The sequence below is a fragment of the Budorcas taxicolor genome, chromosome 2 (assembly GCF_023091745.1).
Source record: "Budorcas taxicolor isolate Tak-1 chromosome 2, Takin1.1, whole genome shotgun sequence".
NCBI lineage: Eukaryota > Metazoa > Chordata > Mammalia > Artiodactyla > Bovidae > Budorcas > Budorcas taxicolor.
Window position 1 is genome coordinate 180229896 of NC_068911.1, and position 20014 is coordinate 180249909.

At 53.1% G+C, this 20014-nt stretch overlaps 1 protein-coding gene across 4 annotated transcripts in view; it reads left to right on the forward strand.

Moving 5' to 3' along the window:
- Window positions 1-13153, forward strand: part of FBXO42 (F-box protein 42) — a 122543-nt gene extending 109390 nt beyond the window's left edge. For all 4 annotated transcript variants that reach the window (XM_052656420.1, XM_052656428.1, XM_052656411.1 and 1 more), the window contains 6 exons: window positions 6146-6299; window positions 7111-7221; window positions 8876-8972; window positions 9442-9498; window positions 10149-10265; window positions 10769-13153. In XM_052656420.1, the coding sequence (XP_052512380.1) occupies window positions 6146-6299; window positions 7111-7221; window positions 8876-8972; window positions 9442-9498; window positions 10149-10265; window positions 10769-11884 (1652 nt within the window). In that variant the 3' untranslated portion in view covers window positions 11885-13153. The remainder of the gene's footprint in view (window positions 1-6145; window positions 6300-7110; window positions 7222-8875; window positions 8973-9441; window positions 9499-10148; window positions 10266-10768) is intronic.
- The last annotated feature ends 6861 nt before the right edge of the window (window positions 13154-20014 follow it).

Consider the following 20014-nt stretch of genomic DNA (forward strand, 5'->3'; position numbering starts at 1 on the left):
ACATCCTGGAATGTGAAGTCAAGTCGGCCTTAGGAAGCATCACTACGAACAAAGCTAGTGGAGGTGATGGAATTCCAGTGGAGCTGTTTCAAATCCTAAAAGATGATGCTGTGAAAGTGCTGCACTCAATATGCCAGCAAATTTGGAAAACTCAGCAGTGGCCACAGGACTGGAAAAGGCCAATTTTTATTCCAGTCCCAAAGAAAGACAATGCCAAAGAATGCTCAAATTACTGCACGATTGCATTCATCTCACATGCTAGCAAAGTGATGCTCAAAATTCTGCAAGCCAGACTTCAACAGTATGTGAACCGTGAACTTCCAGATGTTCAAGCTGGTTTTAGAAAAGACAGAGGAACCAGAGATCAAATTGCCAACATCCACTAAATCATCAAAAAAGCACAAGAGTTCCAGAAAAACCTCTACTTCTGCTTTATTGACTGTGCCAAATTCTTCAACTGTGTGGATCACAACAAACTGTGGAAAATTCTTAAAGAGATGGGAATACCAGACCACTTCATCTGCCTCCTGAGAAATCTGTACACAGGTCAAGAAACAAGAGTTAGAACTGGACATGGAACAACAGACTGGCTCCAAATCGGGAAAGGAGTCCGTCAAGGCTGTATATTGTCACCCTGCTTATTTAACTTATATGCAGAGTACATCATGAGAAATGCCAGGCTGGATGAAGCACAAGCTAGAATCAAGATTGCCAGGAGAAATATCAATAACCTCAGATATGCAGATGACACCACCCATATGGCAGAGGGCAAAGAAGAACCAAAGAACCTCTTGATAAAAGTGAAAGAGGAGAGTGAAAAAGTTGGTTTAAAACTCAGCATTCAGAAAACTAAGATCATGGTATCTGGTCCCATCACTTCATGGCCAATAGATGGGAAACAGTGGCTGACTTTATTTTTTGGGCTCCAAAATCACTGCAGATGGTGGCTGCAGCCATGAAATTAAAAGTCACTTGCTCCTTGGAAGGAAAGTTATGACCAACCTAGATAGCATATTAAAAAGCAGAGACATTACTTTGGAAACAAAGGTCCATCTAGTCAAAGCTATGGTTTTTCCAGTAATCACATATGGATGTGAGAGTTGGACTGCAAAGAAAGCTGAGCACCAAAGAATTAATGCTTTTGAACTGTGGTGTTGGAGAAGACTCTTTTGAGAGTCCTTTGGAGTACAGTGAGATCAATCCAGTCCATCCTGAAGCAAGTCAGTCCTGAATATTCATTGGAAGGACTGATGCTGAAGCTGAGACTCCAGTACTTTGTCCACCTGATGTGAAGTACTGACTCATTTGAAAGGATCCTGATGCTGTGAAAGATTGAAGGCGGGAGAAGGGGACGACAGAGGATGAGATGGTTGGATGGCATCTCCGACTCAATGGACATGAGTGTGAGTAAACCCCAGGAGTTGGTGATGGACAGGGAGGCCTGGTGTGCTGCAGTCCGTGGGGCCTCAAAGAGTCAGAGATGACTGAGCAACTGAACTGAACTTTAACATCTTAATAATAAACTAGTAATATCAAGAAATAATGGTCTTAGTGTGGAGGGGTAAAAGAACTGTTCAGTCACGCATGAAATGCAGACACCCTGATTAAACCAAGTGCTTGTTCTGTGTTGTATCAAACAGTTGAGCTTCTCGTCTGGTGCTGGGTTCTACATGAGTGGAAGCTACAGCTGTGGGAAAGTGGCGTAGAAACCAAACCAGAATTTGGCGTTGTTTCACTGCTTTCCCATCCTCTTTGCAAAAGTAAATGAGAGGGCCTTGTAATTCTACCACTGTCTCTCATATGTGAAGATTTCTTCTGATTTCATGGGAACCTTGGGAAACATCTGAGCCAATTAGTGATTTTAGGGAATGTCAACTCTGTGTGTAGGGTGCCTATCTGATTATCCGGTTTCCCACAGATGCGTTTTTGGCTTGTTTTGAAATGTGCTCCATCGATCGTATCTGCTGTGAGATTAGAGGCTTTTGGTATTTGGGGAAAGAAGTCTATGAGGATAACCATCGCCTCTGGGAGGAATAGGCTTAAGTACTGTTTTTGTCTAAGTTTGATGTGGGCATATTTGGTCCTGTGGTGGTGCTCGAGGAAAACCTACTTGGAGTGACACCCTTTTTTCCTCCACTTTTGTGATACAATAATATTTGGACTATCTAGAGGCCCAGCGGCCTCATGTTTTAAAGACAGGCCAAGGAGCATCCTAAAGAGTGGAAGCCCTTCGTTTATGAGTTTGATGAGGAGCCTTTCAGCCATGGGAGGCCTTCTGCTGTCAGATACCGTATCCTGTGCACGTTTCCAGTGACGCATTCCATCTCGGGGCCTCAGTGTGTTTCCATGGAAACACGTTAAGCAACCTGACACCATCCTAACTGCTGTATGGGATGGATTGCTTGCTCGTAGGTGCAGTTCTGGAAAGTTCAGGACCTGATATCTTACTGAGGGCTGGTCTACGTGAAAGTTCCTTTCCTTGTCTAATGATGTGCGGTCGTGTGTTGTGTTGTTGTTGTTGTTTTTTAGTTAAGTTTGTAAATACTACTCCTCTTTAAATTGCTTGCTTTTCTTGGGACTTTAAAGCAACAAATAAAGGTATGTAATTTGAAAAGAAGTTTTTTTTTTTTCTAAGAATTTTGGTAAAGATATTATTTGCTTCTCAGAAGTCAGTTAAAGCGTGTTTATTCTTTAAGATAAAGAAATTGCTAAAATTCATTAACCTCTGCAGTCTCTGATCTCACCATAAATTTGATTGGTTTCATTTGTGGACCTTGCATGAAGATAATTGGGAGGGGAGTTGAAGACCGTTTGCTTTAAACAAATTCAAAACAGGAAATAAATAAATTTCAAACGTGATAAAATTAGGGGCTCTTGGCAAAGTCACAACACTGAATTCTTCAAGTAATAAGGATTTTTAAGTGCCCCGTTTGCAACAGATCGTGTGAATGTCACAGGCACGGTTGGCTCACAGAGAACTCGGCGCAGCGCTGTCTGGCCGCGTGTTGCTGAGCTGACTGTGTGGAGGTTGTGTCGCTGAATTCTGTGCCCTCCCGTCTCCCCTTCATTTGTTCTTGTAGGGTAATCCACCCCCCCCACCCCCCCGCTTTATAAACTGAGGTGGAGAAGCGCAGTTTAACTTCTTAGTATGACCCTGTACAGATGCTGACATTAAAGCTTCCGTTTGTGACAGAAGGCAGACCTTGGACTTTCTTAAAGGTCATATTTGAGAAGTCATTTCAGGGTTTGATTTTACTTATCATTGTTTTACAAACACTCTCTTTTCAGCTCTATGACTAGTTTGTCCCTCAAAGAGGTCTGTTCTTACACTACACTTGTAACGTCTTTGAAGCCAGCCTTGGTGAACGTTGGTCTGCCTCGCCTCATAAAGTATTGGTGATTTATTTCAAAAGTATTACAGGAAACGCATAGCACATGTGAAGGAGCAGACCCCGCCTACTGTGATCATGTTAACTGTTGCTTCCAAACCGTAATTCAATGTGCTTACTCCCTGGGACTTGGGGTGAGCTCCCGTCCGTGTCATTGAAGCATCAGTTACTTCCGTTGTGCTTTCTTGAGCTCAGTCGTTCCTTGGCCAGGAATACTCTGACTGTCCTGTGATAGTGGAGCGTGTGCAGTGACTCAGCTCCGGTCTCAGGAGCTCTGTCCCGCGTAGAGAGCAGTCCTGTTGGATGTCTCTGGCCAGTTGGCCTGGTGTGAACTCGGCACTGATTTGCTCTAGCAATGATGACAGCAGGCACCGCTCGACCGTCTAACTCTCACACGCGCTCTCTCTGTGGCTACCCCCGCTCTGTGTACACACTGCAAACACGCACTGTCTCTGTGGCTACTCCTGCTCTGTGTAAACACTGCAAATGCACATCCTTGTCTGTTTCCTGGTTTCATTGGCCCGGCTTTCTCATGAGGTTAATCCCTACAAATGGAATTTAGGATTCAAAGCATATGTACTTAAGCATCTTTAATACCAACTGCTTAAAATACCTTAAGAATTCTGTTTTTGTGTGTTTCCATGTTTTGCTCTTTGAGGGAACCTTGGTTTGCTGCCTGACTTTTTGACCTGGGCGTGAACCTGGGCCCTTGGCAGTGAAAGCGCATGGTCCTAACCACTAGAGCACCAGGGACTTCCTTCAGTTAAGTTGTTACTCTGAAGTTGGATCCCAGGGAAGACAGTCCCCATCTCCAGCTTCTCAACCCGAGAACTGTGTAATGGCGAGCAGTAAAGCAGCCTGAGCAGGGCTTTTCCAACCTTGCTCCCATGAGCCCATGCTGCAGGGACGGGCCAAGCTGACCATGTGAATCGGAGCACCTCACCTGCTGTCAGCTCGATATGCTGCTGGGCCTCTTTCTGCCCAAGATTCCCTTTGAAAAATCGATCCTGTAGCTTCAACAACAAAAGTACTTTTTAATATCCCAGTATGAGCTGATAGCTGGGTGGGACAGATTGCTTTGTTGTAAGGAAACTGCAGGTGGCAGAGAGTAAGGGGTTGGGGAAGTTAGCAGTTGTTTCAAGGACAGAACGCTCAGAAAAGTGGTGCTTCCATGGGACATGTGTTATCCCTAAAGTTTTCCAGTATAAGCCGGATTTCTGTTGCTTTGAAATTCTGTCAGAATAGCTCAGAGGTGCAGCCTGGAGGCCTTAGGAGCCACACTTGGCTGCAGTGTCCTTGGAACACTTTCACATCGAGCCTTGAAAATCTGCTTCCGTTGGTGCTAGTGAGGCCCGTAGCTAGGGGGCCAGAGGTCACTTGTTACCATTTGACTTACAGGACAAAGAAGAACTGCATTCTGCCTTCTCTCTTACTGTGGTTGGCAGCGGCAGTTCTGTGTGAGTTTATACGCACTCCTGCGTGGGTGTGCGTGCCCTCCTGCGTGGGTGTGCGTGCCCTCCTGCGTGGGTGTGCGTGCCCTCCTGCGTGGGTGTGCGTGCCCTCCTGCGTGGGTGTGCACTCCTGCATGGGTGTGCGTGCCCTCCTGCGTGGGTGTGCGTGCCCTCCTGCGTGTGTGTGCACTCCTGCGTGAGTGTGCGTGCCCTCCTGCGTGGGTGTGCGTGCCCTCCTGCGTGGGTGTGCGTGCCCTCCTGCGTGGGTGTGCGTGCCCTCCTGCGTGGGTGTGCGTGCCCTCCTGCGTGGATGTGCGTGCACTCCTGCGTGGCTGTGCGTGCCCTCCTGCGTGAGTGTGCACTCCTGCGTGAGTGTGCCCTCCTGCGTGAGTGTGCGTGACCTCCTGCGTGGCTGTGCGTGCCCTCCTGCGTGGCTGTGCGTGCCCTCCTGCGTGGGTGTGCACTCCTGCATGGGTGTGCGTGCCCTCCTGCGTGGGTGTGCACTCCTGCGTGGGTGTGCATGCACTCCTGCCTGTGTGCACTCCTGCGTGGGTGTGCGTGCCCTCCTGCGTGGGTGTGCGTGCCCTCCTGCATGGGTGTGCACTCCTGCGTGGGTGTGCGTGCACTCCTGCGTGGGTGTGCCCTCCTGCGTGGGTGTGCACTCCTGCCTGTGCGTGCACTCCTGCGTGAGTGTGCACTCCTGCGTGGGTGTGCGTGCACTCCTGCGTGGGTGTGCGTGCCCTCCTGCGTGGGTGTGCGTGCCCTTCTGCGTGGGTGTGCACTCCTGCGTGTGTGCGTGCACTCCTGCATGGGTGTGCACTCCTGCATGGGTGTGCACTCCTGCGTGGGTGTGCGTGCACTCCTGCATGGCTCCTGTGCCGCTCTCCTCTGTGCTGTCTGTTAAGCTGATTGAAGGCGTGAACAGGGGAGTCGGCATTCACTGAGTGCCAGCTGTGTGCCCAGCACTGCGCTCGGTGCTTTGCGTACACTGTTTAGTGACCCAGAGCTCCCTTGTGAGATAGACACTCTTGTCCTGATTTCAGGTGAGCACACTAAGTGACTGAGTCTGAGAGTGGCCAGGCAGCTTTTCGCTCACTCAGGTTCCCCAGCTTCGCTTATGAAAGAAGTGTGCCTTGGTGGTGGCTTTCTCTCAGGCCTGCAGACCCAGCTCTGGGGCCCCGCTCCCCGCTGCTTTGTCGTATTGGTTCCTGTTCTGTCCTGTTAGGAAACGGTGATCTGCAGACCGCCTGCGGGCGGCTTGTCGAGAGGCGCTGATGCTAACCATGCTGTTCTGGCTTCTCCCAGGGTCCTATCCTTCCCCCAAAGCTGGAGCGACCCTGGTCGTGTACAAGGATCTGCTGGTGCTGTTTGGCGGCTGGACACGGCCGAGCCCTTACCCCCTACACCAGCCAGAGAGGTTCTTTGATGAGATACACACTTACTCACCCTCTAAAAACTGGTAAGCTACAAAGACAAGATCCTTTTAATCTATAATAGGAAGGTTTAACATGAATGGATTCCTTATCTTTTTTGTGTGTCCAGAAATCTCTTTGAGAATCTGTTGAAAGCTTTGGACTCTCCCCAGAAAAATAAAACTTTATGCACAAATTTTGCCTACAGTTTCAGAGGGTTTACAGGAGCCTCTCTAGAACTTGAAGTTAAGCATGCGATTCCAAAGAGAAGAGGTGGAAGACACATATTCCTCTTCCAAGAAAAATGAATGAGCCAGTTAAAGAACAGAGAGCTCTTCAGCTCTGGCTGCCAGCGCCCAGGAGTGCTTGGATCCAGAGGACACCGCCTGCTGCCTCCCCAGGCTGACTCCCAGCTGTTGTACAGACTTGTCTTTTTAAAATGACAGCCACCTCTGTTTCCTTGTGACGGACTGCACAGCTACTCAGTACAGGGCTCTTGGCAGCTGCTGCTGATCAATAAATCAGGCCTGTAGAAAGAAACAGCAGGTGGTGCTCCTTCAGCGAGCTCGGCTGAAGCGGCTCAGGGACGGGGTGGAGTCCCTGCCCTTCTCTCCTCGTCTCTCCACTCCATGTCTGAGCCTTACCCATTGGGGTGCTGAGTGAGTAGAACTTCAGCAGATCCGTAGAAAAGGCATAAGGACCTTGTGCCATCCTGCATTTATCGTCTAACAGTTTCTGTACTGAAGGTGATAGGATTGTCGTGTTAGATGAGTGCCTGCTTCCTGTCTTCCGTCTTAAACACAGAAGGCCAGAAGCAGAGGCGCTGACCTCCTGACTTCCCCCGTCTCTCTGCATTAGGTGGAACTGCATTGTGACCACCCACGGCCCACCCCCCATGGCCGGGCACTCCTCTTGTGTGATAGATGATAAAATGATCGTCTTCGGCGGCTCCCTAGGATCGCGGCAGATGTGAGTACGTTTGGTTAGCTCGCTGTCACCCTGAAGATAAATACTCCTGGAAAGGTCAGAAAAGGGCAGAAAAGTAAACTAGTCAGGGTCAAGATTCCTGAGCATGGTTCTGATTAGTCCAGTTAGTTATCTCACCCTGGTGTTCTGTGTTTTGGTTCTAGTCACAGACCAATAAACTGAGAAACGTGCTCCATAAAATCTGGTCTATGGGCATCTTATATTCAATTAAATGTTTTTGTGTGTATGCGCTTTCTGAGGTGAGGTGCATCTCTATATAGACAACCTTTTAATCAAGCCCCTCAGCATAATTTATATATATTTTAATAATTGCCTTGCTGGTATAAATGTTTGTATCTGAAAAAGTGGTATGAGAGTATTGCCTGAAAGACTTGCTTAACCTTATAAAGTTGGATCATAATCACTGAACTTTAGCAAGGATTAATGGTTAAGCTGATAGGAAATATTAGATTTGTCAACCCCGTATTGGCTGGCACCAAGATGTATTCTATGAATGTCATTACTTTGAATTAAGAATTAATGCTCAGCATTCCTAAATTATGTCTTAAGTGTTTGATATAAATTGTAAAAAGTATTTGTTTTCAGTGTGTCTTTAATTTTAAAATAAAGCTTATTTTTCAAATGTCAAAAAAAAAATCAGGGCTACATAGAGTCTCTGTGTGGTTCGGTATGTGGTTTAGTTCAGCGGGATCAGGTTCTGACGGGCCTCCACCTTGCCTGTTTCTGCCTGTGCCCTCAGAAGGCCACCTTCCAAGAAGCAGAGAACTTCTCCTTGCTCTCCTTAGGGCCCAGCTCGTGCCCCTTGGAGCTTCAGAGGAGGAGAGAGGTGGATTGGCATGAGCTGGGAGAATGGGTAGGAGCAGGAAGGCTGTGCCCGACCTGACCCTCCGTGAGGCTGTCTCCTCCTCCCTGCGGCCCTGCAGCTCTGCCCAGAGCAGTCTGCCTGAAGGACTTGGTCTGCTTTGGCGTCAGCAGCAGGAGTGGTCCTGCCGTCAGCAGTAAAACCATCCCAGACCCGACCCTCTTCTCCCGCAGGGTCCTCTGCACCTCCTTATTTTAGAACACTCGTGGAGCGCGGTGTGTGTGAGGGTGAGGGCTTAAGGTGCTGGGCTTTCACTCCTGTGTCCCCGTGGGTGAATAAATGCCCTTAGAGAGGGCCCATGAAAGAGAGACTGCCGTGGAGGAGTCTGTCCTTGCCATACCGGTCCCCTGAGGGCTGGAGATGCCGACTTGTCCTTGACACAAAAGCTGCAGCTCCCATTAACCAGGGTGAAATTACCTTTTGTAGCCAAAGTCGATAAATCTTCATCTCCTAGACAGTAATAGAACTGCCTTTTGAATAATTTTGCTCTCTTCCTGTGGGTTTTGCCTTTGAAAGACTGTATCACAGCTGGTAGCTATCTCCTGCTATCACCAATTAAGTAACTCTTACTTTAGTTGCTGTTCGGCTACAGACATGACTCAAATGCGGCCTTGTGGGTTAGTGGAAAGAGCCAGGTGTGAAAGTCTCCCTTCCTGTGGCGCAGTGCTGAATGCGGGCGTGGCATTGCGGGAGAACCCTGAAGAGCGGCCCGGCGTCGGCGCCCGTGCCCCCGGGCGCGCCCGGCCCCCTCACCCTCGTGTCCTTGTCTTACAGGAGCAGCGACGTCTGGGTCCTGGACCTCGAGCAGTGGGCGTGGTCCAAGCCCAGCATCTCCGGGCCCAGCCCTCATCCCCGAGGCGGCCAGTCTCAGGTGCTCAGGAGTTAAGATAGCTATTCAGCAAGCTCTGTAGCGTCTGTCAGTTAGGGCAGGAGAGGGAGGAGGGGGTCAGGTAAGGGGCCACCACACGCAGACCACGGAGAGTTCACCACTCTCTTCTGCTGGCATTTATTCTTCAACTTCTAGTGGGTTATAATTATTTTTGTTGTCTTTATTTTGTGCCTCTCCCCAAAGCATTTTATTTTTTTAGAGAACCCTGCATTTTCTGTGGTTGGCACTCTTGTGTTAATAGTATTTAATCAACAAAGAATTCATTCAGGTGAATCATCAGTAGTTTGTTTACAAGGATCAGAACTGACGTGGTTTGGGGGACCGGGGAGCCTGTGGTGAACAGAATACTGTCATTTGGGAGCCGAGTAGACTATTTCCATTTACCGCTGAGGTAGCGGAGGTCGGACGCCTGTGTCTTTGTAGGTTTATTTTAAATTTCTTCCTCTCCCAGATCGTCATAGATGATGCGACTATTCTAATCCTTGGAGGGTGTGGCGGTCCCAACGCTGTGAGTACGGCTGGTGTGGCGTTCCCATGCACACGCTGCTGAGCTTCAGAACCTGCTTCCCCTGTCTCACCTTGTAAAACTGCAAGGCCATTTCTGTAGCGTTTTCATTTAGAGAATACCTTTTCCACATAGCCTCTGTATTTTCTGGCCCTTTTCTCCACTCTTTTGGGGAGAAGGGGGGAAGCTTTTCATTACAGACATTTCTCTCTTAAATATTCATGTCTATGGTCTTCCTTCTCCCATGGAGCCTTTAGGGTACAAGGTTTGCTGCTATCTTTTTTCACAAAGAGGAGTGAGAGAGAAAAGTAAGTTGACTGTGGCCAGAATTCACATGAAGTTTACTTAAGAATGCAGGTTCAGACATTGTGGGTTTGTCTTGTCTACGACCCTCCCTGTCAGTGCACACACACACAGAACCGCAGGCAAATTTAAAACCACGTGAAGTTGATTCCTGGGGTCCCGGGTGCGGTCTCGTGTGCCCGGCCAGCGGCCGCACACGGATGACTGCACGGCCAGAGAGCTTGCCCTGCCTCCTGAAGTGCGCGCACACACTGTGACTGACAGTGCAGCTTGGGGTCGCGGCCCTGCGCGCGCGCGTGGTTTGTAACCTGCACCACCCCTGAGCCCTGCTGTGGGTGCTTCTCTTGCAGCTGTTCAAGGATGCCTGGTTGCTGCACATGCACTCGGGTCCCTGGGCCTGGCAGCCGCTCAAGGTGGAGAATGAAGACCATGGAGCCCCAGAACTGTGGTGCCATCCAGCTTGCCGGGTGAGTGGGAAGCCGGCGGGCCAGCAGAGGGGTAGGCCCTGAACCTCGAGCCCGATTAACTCTTCAGATTGCTAAGCAACTTTGTGTGGAAACTGAAAACACCCTGATGTCCCCAGAGAGGTGGACACTGAGCGCAGCTCTCAGGCATTTCTCACACACGTGAGCCGCTGGACAGAAAAGCTGTGTGGGGCCCACCCTCCTTTAAGCACCGCTGTCTAGGAAGCTTGCCCCAGGCCCCCACACATACACTCTGTTCTTCCCTTTACCCGTGCTCTGTGGACATGACTCAAATGATAGCACGTCTCCCTGTACCAACTTTATACATAGAATCCCTTTATATATGTGAAGTATCCCATCTGTCCTGGAGGGAAGGCTGTGTTCTTCTCATCTTGGTAGGGATCTCAGATACCTGCAGAAGGCCTGGCCCGCCCCCAGCGCCCCTGGTGAGATGTTGCAGGGTCGAATAAATGACCAGAGCTGAGCGCAGGTCTTCTGTCTTCCAGGTCGGGCAGTGTGTGGTGGTCTTCAGCCAGGCGCCTAGTGGGCGAGCACCGCTTAGCCCCAGCTTGAACTCCCGCCCATCACCTATCAGTGCCACCCCTCCAGCCCTGGTTCCCGAAACCCGAGAATACCGCTCACAGTCTCCCGTAAGGAGTATGGATGAAGCGCCCTGTGTTAACGGCCGCTGGGGAACACTGAGGCCCAGAGCGCAAAGGCAGACCCCCTCAAGTTCCCGAGAAGGAAGCCTTTCCCCAGCCAGGGGCGATGGCTCGCCCGTCCTGAATGGTGGGAGTTTATCTCCGGGATCGGCAACTGTAAGCGGCTCCTCCTTGGACAGCCCTGTGCAGGCTGTGTCTCCGAGCACCCCGTCCACCACTGAAGGGTGTGACCTGAAAATGGGGCTCTCCCTGGCCCCTCGACGAGGATCACTCCCCGATCAGAAAGATCTAAGGCTAGGGTCAGTAGATCTGAATTGGGACCTGAAAACTGCTTCCAGTGGCAATCACATGGATGGCGTGGGCAGCAGGACAGCGGGGGGCGGCTTGCGACACCCGCCCGAGCAGATGAACGGTGTGCACACCCCGCCACACGTGGCCAGCGCCCTCGCGGGAGCTGTTTCCCCCAGCGCCCTGCGCCGCAGCCTGGAAGCCATCAAAGCGATGCCATCCAAAGGTCCCCCCGCCTCCGCAGCACTGAGCCCTCCCCTGGGGTCTTCTCCAGGCTCCCCCGGGAGCCAGAACCTGGGCAGCGGAGAGGCAGTGCCCATCCCCCGCCCCGGGCCCGCGCAGGGAGATGGACACGCGCTGCCCCCCATCGCCCGCCGCCTGGGCCACCACCCTCCGCAGTCCCTGAATGTGGGCAAGCCCTTGTACCAGAGCATGAACTGCAAGCCCATGCAGATGTACGTGCTGGACATCAAGGACACCAAGGAGAAGGGGCGCGTCAAGTGGAAAGTGTTCAGTAGCAGCTCTGTGGTCGGACCTCCCGAGACCAGCCTGCACACAGTGGTGCAGGGCAGGGGTGAGCTCATCATATTTGGAGGACTCATGGACAAGAAGCAGAATGTGAAGTACTATCCAAAGACAAACGCCTTGTACTTTGTGCGGGCAAAGAGATAATGTGTTCTAAACCCTTTCCCCTTTCTGTGGCTTTTAATTTGGAATTTTCCAGCGTGCAAGCATTTGGACTGAGAATTGAGAAAACAAAGGACAAAATTACTCTCATAAACCAAACCCCAATTCCCAGCCTCACTCATGCCAGGCTGGGATCAAATCTCCATTAAGAAAAAAAAACTATATAAATCTATAGAGAAATATTATATAGCCAACTCTGTTCACAAAGAGGGAGAGAGCTCCATCCTGGTTCAGATAAAATTGTTGCTGTGTTTTAGCAGAGGCTCTGCCGCCTTTTTCTACTTAATTGGTAACTAGACCAAGAATTTAGGGAACAGATACCTACCAGAACCTTCCTACAGAAACTGAAGAGCCACCTGTAAATCTTATTTGGCCTTCTCAGAGTTAGATAAAGAAAGGGCACGCGTGAAACACACAAGCAGAGGCTTCTGACTCGCAGGCTGTCGGTGCTGGCAGGTACATGACGTGTAGCAGTCTGCTCTCCGCCCGCAGAGGGCCTGTGACCGCTGCTCTCTGCAGTGATGCCCTCTGCCCGGTCCTCTTCTGCCCATTGGGAAGGAGGAAGGTTACCCAGCGGGGATCTGCTCCACGTGTGTGCCAGGGTCATCGTGAAACAACGTTCACGCAGAAGCACCTGTTTGCGTGCTCCCTCCATGTCTTAGGAAACACTCCGGGGTCTGATTCTGGAATTTTCTAATAATCGTATTTCATCGCAGTTTCCAAAGTCTGTGTCTGTTCTCTTTTTCTTTCCCTTGAAACCTGGCGCCTGGAGGCCGCCTCTCCTGTTTACGGCTGCTGTTCTCCCCTCCTCCCTCCCCCGCCCTCTTTTTCTTTGATATGTGAAATTTTTTTAAGCTCTAAAACCTTTCTCACTTTCTTTTACTAAGTTTGGGTGTCCAGAGAAATCTCTTAGAAATATTTCTGGAACCCTTTTTCTCGAGTCATCAGGGGACCAGCAGGGAGTTCTGAGATGCCAGTATCGTGAGAAATCCTTGACGCGTCAGAAAGTACTGTGGGCGTCTTTTTATTTCCAAAGCACGTTGGACACACCCATCCATGTTTACAGAACTGATCTTGGAAGAGCAGTTCCTTCTAGAACGGTTTTCGCCCTTGTTGTGGCATGCATTCCTCTGCCTGGCTGTGGACTGGCGCTTGGGTTCCCTGAAGCATGGCTGACCTCGGGGGGCAGCTCTTTCTTTGTCTTGTTCACCTGTCGCCCAAACAAGGCTTGGGTTTTCACTTTCATGTCATTTCTGAGATAACATTTCCAGCCAGAGCAGTGTTGGTGGGGTGGGGGGCGGGGGGCGGACACAGGAAATTGTAAGTTGCCAGTCTCTAAACCATGACGCGGACAAACATGCCTCGGCACCACTTAAGTGCGGATTATTTTGGAGATTTCTCATCAGGAGAAGAGGGTGTTTTTCCTGCAGGTTTTGCATTCGTTTCTTAGCCCCGCTTTCCCCGATGTCTTGGCATTTCCCAAGCCGAAGCGTGCTGCAGCTGGCCCTGGGTCCTGGCGCCCAGCCAGCTCTCCGGCAGCCTGTCTGATAAGTGTGCTTTCTGCTGTTACGTCATGTTCAATCCTTTCCCCTAGCCGTTAGCTTCTACAGTGTGGTCTTGGTGGGAAAGTGCCCTTGGTGCCAAGCCCGGGAAAGGGCCAGCTCACAGGGAGGGGCGTGTGCTCCCTCGGGCGAGGAAACTGCCCTGCGCCTGCTGGCCGTGGTGTCCAGCTGCTCACCGCTCAGCCCTTAGTTTCCCAGACTCTCTACCCTGGGCCGGTTGCCAGGCCTTCTTTGGCAAAGACCGTTAGATGGTGCAGGGGTCCTTATTCACAAGAGAAGGCTAGCCTAGAAGGTTAGCAATTTCGGCCTTGCTGCTGTTGCTGAACCTTGTTTATGACATTGCACCTGTGCATGGACAGTGCCTCCAAACTTACTCAGTTCCTACTTAAATATAAAGTATTTGGAAGCCTGAAAGTTCTGAGTCTCAACTTGGTGATCTTTCCCTTTGTCCCGTGGCCTTCCTAAGCCGCTGTTAACCTGTCCGATTCCTTCCAGTGTCCCCAAGTAGGCAGGCAGCAGAGCTGATGATCCTTGTAGAAAGGAGCCTGGCTCCTTGGAACTCCGTGGCTTCCCAGGATCACCCACACCGCTTGGAACCAGACTGTCGACGGCTCCTTTAAGAAAGCGCTGCCTCTGCCGCCCCGCGGCATTGGTCCCGCTGGCTCTCGGGCACAGTGGGCGGTGGGCGTGTGTCCGGGGAGAGTGAGGCGGCACGTCCCAGGTGGCCGCCGCCCCGGGTGCAGCGGGGCTCCGGGGGTCCTGGCCGAGGGGGCCGTTTCCGCGCCGCCGCGGGCGCTTCAGTCAGATCCGGCTGATCCACCGCTCTGCTTTTGACATGATGCCAATTTTGTCTTAAGATTCACTGAGGAAACTGAGACGAAATATTTTTTTTTAAGCCTCAGGAGCACCTAAAGTAAATATTTATCAGTATTTAAGTATTTAAGATACATTTTGTCTCTACTTGAAGCTTTAACCCCTTCCGTTCCTGCAAGTGTGCCTTGACAGCCCCCACCGTCACGCTGACGTCACCAGCCGCCACGTTGACTTCGTGAGAAGTTCAGTCTCTTCCTTTTCTTCTGAACAGAGCTTCCTGTTTCCTCATTTTGCAGGCTGCGCAGCAGAGAGGGCTCAGTACTCTTGCTCATATTTCTGCCCTGCTATGCTTCGGTGGTGGGTTCCAAAAACCACCCCCTCCCCACTGCACCCGCCCCATTGTTTGGGGAGCACAAATTTGATGTCAGAACAAGCTTAACTTTAGTTGCAAAGCATTCCTGGGTTTACTTTCCTCCCAGCCCTCTACAGATTGATTTGGTTTTAACACTTGAGTTTAATATCAAGAGCTGAACCATGTACCACGCTAGGAGCCATGCTGAGCCGCTTTAAGAGAAGCAGCGGAGGAAGGAGGGAAGCAGCTCAAGTCTGGACTTCGGGGGACGGAAAGCCGCCAGCTGCGGAGAATGCGGGGACGCCTCCCTCCCGCTTGGCTTGGTCTTTCTGGGTTTCCTCCTGCTTCGCTTCTTTCCTTCCCCTTCAGAGTGGCATCCCTGGCTGGCTGGTGGCTTGTCTGTCCTTGTCCTTGTGGTGGTCCTGGCACGGTGACGTGCTCTGCTTTGCATTATCTGTGATCTCTTAGCAGCGCACAGGTCAGTGGGGGGATCTGAACACACCCAGGGGCAAGGCAGCCGGACTTCCAGGCCTGCAGCCCAGGCGGCCTCCCCGTGAACTGCAGAAGGCGTGTTCCGCACGGCCACCAGTGACCGGAGGCCCCCTGCACCGTGCTCGTTGCCAGAGCGAAGCGCCCCTTAGGCGCTGGCGCCACTGCGCGCTCTGCCCGCTCTCTCCCCTCCCACAGCCAGGGTTCTCGCCGCCGCACGGCGCGCTGCGCCCTGACGGAGCTGGCGCTGGGAGGGACGTTCCCCACGCGACTCGGGTCCTGGGTGGCTTACGCTGAGATGATCACTGTAGGCACATTACAGTGTAGGAATGAAAAGTGGATTTGATTTCATTGATATTTAAATCTCTTGTCGATTTTTTTTGTTAATGTTTTCCCCCGATGACTTTTTAGCGATTTAACAAATAAAACAAAATGGACCGATTGTCTGTTTCATTAGTATAAAAGAAAGAAAGCAAGCCGTGATGAAAAACAGTTGCAGACTGGAGTTGGAAGCAAAGTAGTGGGAAGGATACTCTTCCTCCAGGAGGGTGGCCCGCCCCCGAGGACATCATGTAATGATACAGCAGCTCTGTCCAGCGTGCTTGAAGGACGCAGTTTCACACGCGCAGTGCCACCCTGCAGTGGGGCCCCAGAGAGGTGACGAGCCTGGAGCGCACACCCAGGGACCTGGGCAACATTCGGCTCTTGAGACAGCAGATCGGGTTTGGAGGCACGGGCCTGAAGCCCTGTGGTCCATCCTGCCGTCCGCTGTTTACTGCTCAACCTTGGAGACCAGTTTCCTCATTTAAATCTAGTTGTTTCTCTTTTTATAGGATCATGAGGATTAATTGGAAGTTGCATATGAAAAGCACTAGCCCAGTGCTGGACTGGCACGTAATGATTGGTGGCTATTGTTTATGATCAGCCCTTGAAGAGAAGATGTGATCTTGAAGGAACGTGCTGACCACAGTGTGTGAATTGTTAGGATCATGCCCCTGACTAAGGGTCATGCACGCCGCAGCTGTCTGAGCCGTCTCCTAACCTGCCCCCATGAGAACCTCTGAGGCTTTTTGCCTCGAGCAGAACGTGGCAGCTGCTGCCATCAGACAGGTCAGAATGGCCTCGGCAGTCGCGTCTCCCTCTGGACCTTATTCTCCGGTCTGCCGGTTGCTTCTTACACTCCTGGGTCTCTGCGCCCAGCGCCTTCGTTCTTTGATGCAGCTCAGACTGAGGATCAGCCTTGTCTCAGATTAAGGTGCTGTGAGCCTGCAGCTCTCGTCCTGCCTGCCCACATGTGTTTCCCAAGCTGCAGGATGAAACTTCCACGTCTAACAGCACGTGGTCTGATGCTGTCTGCTGTTTTCCGTACCTCGAGGCATCTGGTGGACTAGGCCACGGTGTGCAGGAGGGCCTCAGGTCACTGACTTGGCTGGTGTAACAGTACAGTGGCTGTTCTGGATGCTTCCACACCTGCCCTTATGGAAGGGCAGACTTGCTCCTTGAGGCTGTGGCTCCTTATAGCTCCTTGTTGGGCTCAACAGGGTCAGTAGGTAGAAGCTCCAGAGAGGGGTCACTGGGAAGAACTTCATGCAGTGAGAGCTCCGTGTAAGGCCTGGAACCAGTGTGGCATCACGGGAGGGATTCTAGCATTGCTGGATACTCAGACTGGGGGATGTAGAGGAGATGATGTTTGGTGGGTAGGGTGCCCATGGTGGTTGGTGGTCCTGGGGAAGACCTGGCTTTCATGGCAGGCCAGTCCCATAAGGCCTCCCGCCAGCTTCCTAACGCCGTCCACCCAGGCCAAGGGCCGCGGTAATGGCGGGGGCAGGGGGAGCAGGCCCCAGCTCGGGAGGGTCAGAGCCTGCAGACGGCAGCGTGAGCGACCCCAGGTCAGAGTCTGTGTGGGGCAGAGGAGGGCACGCGCCAGTCTGGGGAGAAATCCTCAGTGAGAGCTCAGCTCAGTGCAGAGCGCGGCTCCCCCAGGCCCGTGGGGGTCCCAGCGCAGCCCCTGCCCCGCCCCTGGGTGCTCACGGGCCAGAGGCCTGTGCCCGTCTGGGTCTGAACCGCAGCACCCAGTCTGCAAAAGGGTGACACCAGATGTCCTTCCTGCTCCCCGGGCTCCACACGCCGTCCCGCGGGAGGGAGGGTGTGCCCGAATGCCCGACTCAGGAGACCACGGCCTTGCAGGTGTTGTCAGCACCCTGCGCTCACGCCCCAGGTTGCCGCCACCTGGGGAACCTGGGAAAGGCCCCCCCAGATCCTGAGGCTGGCCAGCTGGGGACGGTGCCAGAGGGGCTGTGGTTTGTCCCCTCCCCTCCCTACAGGGAGAAGGGCAGTCCAGCATGCCTGGGGTTCTTTGTGATGTGATTTCAGTATTTTTAAAATTTATTTGATATTGAAGGATAATTGCTTTTCAGAATTTTTCCGTTCTGTGTTGATTTCACTGCTGATGCAAGTATTCAGCCAGAGATTGATAAAGCCCATGGGAGGAGACGATGGAGCTGCTTTACGGGTCAAATCAAGAGTGAGACCACAGGACCTCTGTTGGACCTTTTAACCCTTGAGATGCGGTCCTGTGGGCTCAGAAGGGAGTTCCCCGAGAGACTACAGATGAGAGACAGGCACGGACTTCGGACTGGGGGAGCATCGGTTCAAAAGCTGTTCCTGCCTCCCCGAGCCTCAGCTGAAAGCGCAGAAATGGCCGTGACGCGTCTGGTCTCCGGGGTGACCGGTTTAGCCGGAACCACGGGTGTGATTCCTCAAGAGCCCACCGGGGGCGCCCTGGGAAAGGCTTCGGGTCCCAGACGCCGTCCGACGCCTCCGCAGACGGAAGCGGGGCCGCGGAGACAACGCCCGCCTCTCCCTCCGAGCGCCGCCCCCGCCGGCCCGCAGGCCCGCCTGCTGCCGGCCCGCCGCCCCGGCTGGGGGGAAGCCGGTGCTCCTCCCCGTGGGCTGGGCTCCGGCCCGACCCTGTCAGACGCCTGAGAGGCCTGCGGGTGTGCCGTGGCCCCGCCGGGGAGCCCGTCTGCCCACCCACTGCAGGGACGGAAGGAGGGCGGGGGCAGGCCCTAACCAGGCAGAAGCCTCGGGGAAAAGAAAGTCCCGCGCGCGGGCCCGGGGGCCTGGGCTGCTGCCCGCCCGCGACAAGGCCAGGGAGGCCCGGCGCTGCCCTGCGGGTCACTCTCAGTGCGTGTCCCCTGAGTGTGGACTCACGCCTAAGGCTCTGCGCTCAGACGAGGCAGAGAGACCTGCCCTGGCGGCAGCTCAGAGGCTCATCACTCACCAGGGAGTGCCACTCGGCTAAACAAAGAGGACGAGTCCTGCGCTTCCAGGGCCAAGGGTGTCCAATCATGTCACTAAGTCGCAAGAAGAGGGCGGATGGGGAGCCAGAGGGCTGGGAAGGCGTTCTGCTTGTCCTCACCTCACCCTGCTACACTGAGGCAGGGGCAGACAGCCTTCCCTGGGAGACCCCAGGTCGGTGGGGTCCAGGCCTGGCCTCCGGCAGTCAGGGGCACAGAACGTACAGGCCTCTGGGCCTCAGACGGGGAAGACAGACCCCTGTGTCCCAGGAAGGGTGCAGAAGAGCTGTGAGGGGTCTGGCCTGTCCAGAGGAGCCGGCGTTCAGGGCCGAGGACCATGCAGAGTGAGCAGAGGCCATCCTCTTGGATGCAGCAGGGACAGATGCTCACGACCAGGGCCCGCGGTGGAGGAGAGCACACCCCTGACAGGGCCAGCATGGGTGGGGCCATGGTAGACGGCCGCAAGGCCCAGAGAGGACGCCCCACCGTGCTTCCTTGCTGTCGGGTAAACGCCCCCCGCCACCCCGCTGAACGTGAACCCCAGCGCCAGAGGAGGCGGAGATGAAACAGCTTTGAGGAGACTTGAGTGTTTAAGCTGTAGGAATGAAGATCACTGAATTTAACTTGACCAGGAAATTGCTGAACTATGGCATCTGCAGAGCAGAGACAGATTAAATTGAGTCAGAGGAAACAAACCCCTGCTCCTGAAATGGGTGAATCAACGGAGGCAAAAACTCGAACTTGCTCCGCCTGGAGAGGAGCAGATGACGTGCCTGGGGTCCACGAGAACCAGGACGAAAGGGGGCCTGGCGAGCGCTGCAGAGCGGGAAGGAGGGGGCTTCCCTCCGTGGAGGGAGGAGCCTGTGGGGAGGCACAGAGGCCCGGTGTGACCGGAGGGGACGAGGCGGAACCCGAGGATGAGCCCCAGAAACGGGGCCTGAACCCAGGCGGGCAGTGAAGAGAGGCCATGGGAAACGCAGAAAAACCGGCCTTGCGGCTGACACCTGTAAGGCGGGGGGCCTGGCCAGCACGGATCCCCGCATTAGGCAGATCTATAGCCCCATCTTGGGCTTCCCAGGCAGCGCTAGTGGTAAAGAACCCACTGGGCAACGCAGGAGACGTCAGAGACCTGGGCTTGACCCCTGGGTCGGGAAGACCCCCAGGAGGAGGGCATGGCAACCCACTCAAGTCTTCTTGCCCAGAGAACCCCACGGACAGAGGAGCCTGGCGGGCTGCAGTCCATGGGGTCGCAGAGTTGTCACTGAAGCGACTTGGCACTCACGTCCGCGTAGTTCCCTCTATCAGGGGCACTGCCAGGCCCTGTCCTGCCCTGGGGAATTCATGTTTCAGTGGAGGGCAGGAAGAAGAGACAGACAAATACGTAAACAACTAAGCAGGATGACTCCAGTGAATAATCCGATGAAGAAAGTTAAGATGGGTTGTGACAAAGTGTGATGGTGTTGGGCTCATCCGCATGGCCTTTCTGAGGAGGCGACATTTCAGCTGAGACCTGAAAGTAAAAAACAACAGCCACGGGGAGATGGGCGGAGAGCGTTCCACGCGGAGAGGAGAGCAGGCAGACAGACCTGAGGTGGGTGTG